This window comes from Charadrius vociferus, unplaced genomic scaffold (genome assembly GCF_000708025.1).
Source record: "Charadrius vociferus isolate BGI_N301 unplaced genomic scaffold, ASM70802v2 scaffold183, whole genome shotgun sequence".
Classification (NCBI taxonomy): Eukaryota; Metazoa; Chordata; class Aves; order Charadriiformes; family Charadriidae; genus Charadrius; species Charadrius vociferus.
This window is the reverse complement of record NW_009648250.1, coordinates 1,229,620-1,235,619: the sequence shown is the minus strand read 5'-3', so window position 1 is coordinate 1,235,619 and position 6,000 is coordinate 1,229,620. Positions and strand designations below refer to the sequence as shown.

Genomic DNA, 6,000 nt, shown 5'->3' with positions numbered 1-6,000 from the left:
TGTTCACTTAGTCAAAACTTTTCCAAGATTTCTCTGAACTTCATTACTTCAACAGTTTGCAACGTGTGAATTTCCTCAGTGGTCAGGACAATAAATAACCATTGCAAATCACCCACAGTGAATTGTCCCAGAATTCTTAATAAGTTTGCTCTAGTTGGATTCATGTATTTGTTTCGTTTAACTAAACCATAATTCTGTAAGTCTCTGGTGCCTGAAATTATAGAATTGTTCACTTTGATACTGCCTCAGCCTACAAACTTACAAAAGTAAATCCAAAATATTAACAATGATAGCCTAATCATTTTCAAAACAGACATTTTCCAGTCTTAATTAGCTCTATGTTGTATCCAAATGTTCTCAGTAAAGGTGGGAGTTTGGTTTTCTTTTTTTCCACAATACTAATACAAAAAACAAACCTAGGCAACAGATTAGAGAAACTTCCTTCATATGAAATGAAAATACCTTTACATGCTGACAAAAATTCTGCCATAGTAGGTCAATAAGTCATTTATTTACTATGAAGAGTGGATTCATTCTGAAATCCAAACTACCTACCCCAGTAGCCAAATTCCCTGTGTTTTTTCTGCAATCACTATCAGAGAAGGATACACAATTTTTTGTCTTCCAAATACAAAGACAATTACGATAGAAGTTCAAAATGCTTCAAGAAGCAAACATAGCGTGGTACCGTATTCTAAAGATATTTCTGAAACAATATTGTTGGACTCAGTGATATTTTGTAACGTTCATATATTTTTTATTGAATAAAGCAGCTTTGAAGCTTATCAGGCACTGCCCAACAAAATATTTAGTCCAAAAAAAAATTACCAACTTTTTAAACTTTGAGCTAGTAGCTCAATATTCTATACAAAGAAAATTGTAAAATATTTCATAGTTTTAATTCTGAAACCAACTCTTGCTGGCTTCCTGTACAGTTTTTTTAAAAAAACAAACACACAACAAAATGAATAACAAAAAATAATCATCAGGAAAAATATTCTTAGGCAAAAGAAAGAAAGAAAAATGAAGACAAGGAAACACAAAAAACAAGCTTAACCTGTAGACATGCTTGAGAGAAGACTACAGCCTAAAGAAAAGTCAGTATTGCATAGCACAGTCTAAGAATTCAGCTTTCAGCAAACAGAAAAGGGAAAAGTGAAGCAGTTTGGTATTGATATTTTCCGTCAATGATAGTTATAGTCATCCAATACTATGTACATTATTATATACTGTATACCATTGAAAGTCCTGTTTTCTTCAGTCTTAAATATATTCTTAAAACAGGATTTTTAAATGTCTAAACAAAACACTTCCTGGCACTTTGCTATTACAATTACTCTGAACAACATACTGTAACTGAAGTCCTTTTAAAGTGTCCCTTAGAAATGAAAGTGCCATTCTGCTACATATCATTCACCAGAAACCAAAAAATCCACAATGCTGTGTGTCTGGATCCACTGAGTGCAGCAACACCAAATCCAAGCCAGGTTGTGACCACAAAATTCCAATAACCGAATGACAAAGACCTCTTAACACCTTGTGTCTGGAGAATCCAATATTCTAGCTGGTAAAGCTTCAGAAGTGGTCGTAAACAAGCACCATGGTTAAAGGCCTCTATGTCCCTGCAGGGAGATCAGGTTAGGATTTCTCTCTTGTGTTTTTCTTTTCTTAATTAAAAAAAAAAGCACTTCAGATTAGAAACATACGTTCACAGCTTAATACTGTGATCTCTCCCACTGCAGCTGTGAAGGAAAGCTCTAGTCCCATCTGAAGACAGATAGCTTTGACGCTGCAGCTCAAATTCTTGAGTCAGGCTGAAAGGAGCCTTCTCTCTCCAGAGGCCTCAATGTTGTCAAATCTTTTCTTTAGAAAAAAACCAAACAACCCGGAGTATTAAGCTCTTCATCGCCTCTGCTGTGCGTATACTGGGTAGGCTAGTGTGACATTGAGAGAGTCATTGTGCTGCACGAGTGATGTGTGTTGATAATGTAGCACCAGTTCTTTGAGCGAGTTGTACAAGTTATATGGCTCTGCAAATCCATACCCAGTAGGTGTTTTGTTTATCACACAGTGCTTTACTTCTCCATCCACCCTAAAGCGGAAAAAAACAACCAGTTTTTAGTTTGTCAGTACAGTAAAGTTAAGCTAGAAAATACAGTATTGGCAATAAATCTTAAGATGCTAGTCACTACATACAATTCTTATCTCCTGTGGTGGGATACTAGTAAAAACCTAGGTTTAACCCAAATTCCCAGATGTTGTGTTAGCTTAAGGAGGCAGGAGATAGGCAGGTCTTAGCATCTGCATATAAAGGAGTGCATCCATGCTTTGGTCTCCTTTCTTCTGCATGAGGCTCATCTGTGGGAGTGGCACAGGCCTGAGCTGTGTAGGAAATGGAGCAGCAATAAGGATGGCCTCAGGACTTGTTGGTCTGCTTCTAAGCCTGAAGGTCCAATTGGATCCATCCATGTGCAAGTGCCTATCTGCCCCTGGCTCAAGATAGGTGCCTCAAATGTTGGTTACATCATTCACAAATTAGGGTACGTACACAACAGAGCAGGCATAGCAGCCTTGTTTGCTGCTCTCTCGAACAAGGAATGTTCCATCTCGCTTTCCCCGCAGCAGATTTTCAGCTTGGCTTCTATTGATATTTCCCACATTCCACGTTCTCTCATCATGATGGGGCAAGTCCTCATCGTATTCTACCATAGAGTATTGGCTGTTGAAATAGGACCAAATGTGTTTGTTAAAACCCATAGCAAAGCAAAATCCATGAATTAATGAGTCCCCATTTCATGTTACTTGAAAAAAAAAAAAAAGTCAGTCATTAGTAGGATGCCTACCTGGTAAAACTAGGCATTGTAAACCATGTAATACTGCACCTTTTAAGCCACTGAATAAAAATAAAAGTTCTGGTTCTTGTTTCTTTTAAACACACTCATGTAAATCTGAAGAAGGATATAAAAGGATGTTGTGTTATCTTTCAGAATCTGCTGTGAAGCACTCCGAACTTCTACCGTTGCTCAGTGTTTTGGTAAATAGCAAGCCCAATGAAATCAATACCTTCTGAGTCAGCTTCATTTCCAAAGATCAGAACACTTGGTCAGCAGTGAAAAATCATGCAATGTATCAACTACAACTGCTGTTTGGGAAAGCTATGAGCAGTTGTACAGATAGACAGATTAATCATTTATAGGGGAGGTGGCTTTGGGGAAAGGCTGGAACAGTAGAGTGCTTGCTCTCTCCTTATAACCAGATTATGAGAAGAGCATATAATATAGGGCCTTCTCCACCAAAACAGCCACCAACTATGAAGCTGATTCACAGTTATAGAGAACCCTCTGAGCTAAAGCCCATGATGAAAGACGTCTCTGGTTCAACTGTGTGGACACTGCTTTGATATTCTGCAGTTTCAGAGCTCCCCACTCCCCCAGCAGCTGTACTGGTGGGTCCCGCCTCTCCTGCTCCTCTTGCAATCAGTCTGTGTTTTGCTAATGTATTTGTTCTCTTTGTAATAGGGTTTTAATCAGTTTTTCTTGGTCTAAGAAAACATGACTTTTCACTCATCCACAGTTCTGTCTTTCTGAAGATTCTCAAAGTAGCCTACAGGAATCAGCAATGTCACACAGAATTCAGTTTTTCAGAAAGAAGGTTTTTTTTGTTTCAGATGACACTCTCTAGAGGTCCCTTATCCCATTGTACTCCTATGTCCTGCATGATATTCAAATGCATTTAGCAGTGGCTCTATTTTCAACCAGCACCTAGTAAAAGCAACTCCTGTTTTTCCTGCTGTTCATTATATTGATTTTTTCTGCGTTACAATTTTTTTTCTAAAGTCATCTTCTGAAAGTTTATTTTATCAGCAGAAACCTGAGCACTTACCAGACTCACTGGCAAGGAGAGTCACAGAGTGAGAGAAAAGGTAGATTTTCTTTAAACAGTTTTACTAACTATTTTGATGCTACATTAAAACTATGGCCTGGCATTGTTCTTTGTCTACCGTTTAAGTGATGGCAGTATTACTGGAAACAGATGCCCACATATTTGCCATCATATTATTTTTGAGCTGTGCTAAGACTGAGTGAACAACATGGCTTTAAAACATGTATGCCATTTTTATCTCCTGCTTCTACCAATGCAGCCACAGCAGAGATGCACAATTTCCAGGATAACAGTAGGAGACTCAATAAACCAAGCCAAATTAAAACAGACTGTGCGCAAAGCTAGATTGTAAATGCACAGAACAGTCATTGTCAGTCTGCTGCTTTTGCTATATGTTCAGCCAGGCAGGGTAAAAAGCATGCACAGGAAACTACATAGGCTGAAATTGTTGATATGAATATTACTCAGACAACTTTGGTTTTCTATTTGTTCATCCTTCACTGTTACCACACTTTTGATATTATTTTGTGGCTTGCTTTTGTTTAAATTTGGTCTACATTCACACCACCCAGGTGCTTTTTGCTTTTTTCCCAGGGATGAAGTGAAATGTACACATTAGCCAAACCCCATCAGAACCTACAGTAAACTGAATTGCTGAAATGACAGAATATTATCCTGCCATTTCCCAGAAAAATTAACTAGAGCACAAAACCAGAGAATGAACACTCTTCAGCACAGACAATGTTTATCACCTCCAATAGCAATGTAACATACTGATGTGGGTACCACTATACTAGAGAGCACCATAGTACCAATGCTTGAAATTTGGAAAAAGCCTGCCCATGCCTAAGAGACCTTCTGAACAATTTATCCATTCACATGGCGTCTCTAAGATACTACCACATAATGATTTTCATTTTGCTGGGAAGAATAAAGACACAGGTTAAAGTCTAGTGCTTTGCAACAGTAACCTGATTATGCACTTCCCTGAATAACGGTGAGTAAGGCATGAGACAAAGTCCCTCCTAATACTTGCATGATGTAGGCTGCCATGTGTTAACAGTGTGCGTTGCTACTGGAGACACAGGCCTGAGATTTCCTCTGTGTGGTCCAGGAATTTAATATGCTTTATCTCACTTTTGCATAAGATGATCTGAAATACCAGAAATATTTAAATCTTTCAGTACTTACTCTTCTGTATTTTCATTTCCAAGCCATTCATTTAGCTTCTTTTGCCGAACACCTTTTTGAGTCAGCCACCTGGACAATAATTGCAAATAAAATTCATTGTTAGTTACAGAAGTTGGATACCAATAAAAAAATAATTTGTTAATTCATAATGATACTCACATCAAGTACTGATCTCTTGTCTTCCTCAGCTGTATGAGGTCTGGCTTAATGCTGTTCATACGCTTGTCTATCTCTCTATATTCAGCTGCTTGCTTCTTTAAATCCTCTTCTAGTCTACGCCTGCTGTCCACAATTTCACTTATTCGAGACTTCAGTTTTTCATAGTTGTGCATAATTCTGAATGGAATAATGTGGTAGGTTACAATCTGATGATGTCTTACTCATAACTTTATAATCTGGTATTTAGTGGTGTAGATGCTTAAGAGAATAGATTATTTCTCTAGATGTAGCTATACATTTTGCAAGTTCACATCTATCCCCTTTGAGGCTTGCTTTGCTTATAACTGAACAACTTTAAACTTGCCATCTTGCTTTAGTTTTAGGCAGAACTATACTTGGCATTGTTTCTTCCTTCAAAATCATACAATTTGAAATGCAAATACAAATACTGACCTTTGTATTTCTTTTTCATTTCCTTCCCGTTTAAATTTTTCAATGTATTCCTTACTGTATCTTTCTTGCGTCTGGCACTGCTCTTCAAATATTTTTATTGTTTCATTAAATGCTTCAATAGCTGTTCTTTTCATTTGAATTTCCTGAAAAATAAAATAATTTTTATTACAGTTGTTATCAGACAGAAAGTATGATTTATTGGCTTGCATCACAGAAACACTTTAGTATATTGTAACACAAGACTTCAATATCCCTTTACCAGAATGCATTCTGTCTGCAGAGCCTTACAACACAGAGAAAAACAGGCCTGTGCAA

At 37.4% G+C, this 6,000-nt stretch overlaps 1 protein-coding gene across 3 annotated transcripts in view; it reads right to left on the bottom strand.

The window, feature by feature from the left end:
* Positions 1–1,455: 1,455 nt before the first annotated feature.
* The window catches only part of PIK3R1 (phosphoinositide-3-kinase, regulatory subunit 1 (alpha)), a 52,202-nt gene continuing 47,657 nt past the window's right edge, over positions 1,456–6,000 (bottom strand). For all 3 annotated transcript variants that reach the window (XM_009884231.1, XM_009884233.1, XM_009884232.1), the window contains 5 exons: positions 5,686–5,828; positions 5,233–5,409; positions 5,074–5,142; positions 2,549–2,719; positions 1,456–2,092 (listed from right to left, as the gene is read on the bottom strand). In XM_009884231.1, the coding sequence (XP_009882533.1) occupies positions 1,903–2,092; positions 2,549–2,719; positions 5,074–5,142; positions 5,233–5,409; positions 5,686–5,828 (750 nt within the window). In that variant the 3' untranslated portion in view covers positions 1,456–1,902. The remainder of the gene's footprint in view (positions 2,093–2,548; positions 2,720–5,073; positions 5,143–5,232; positions 5,410–5,685; positions 5,829–6,000) is intronic.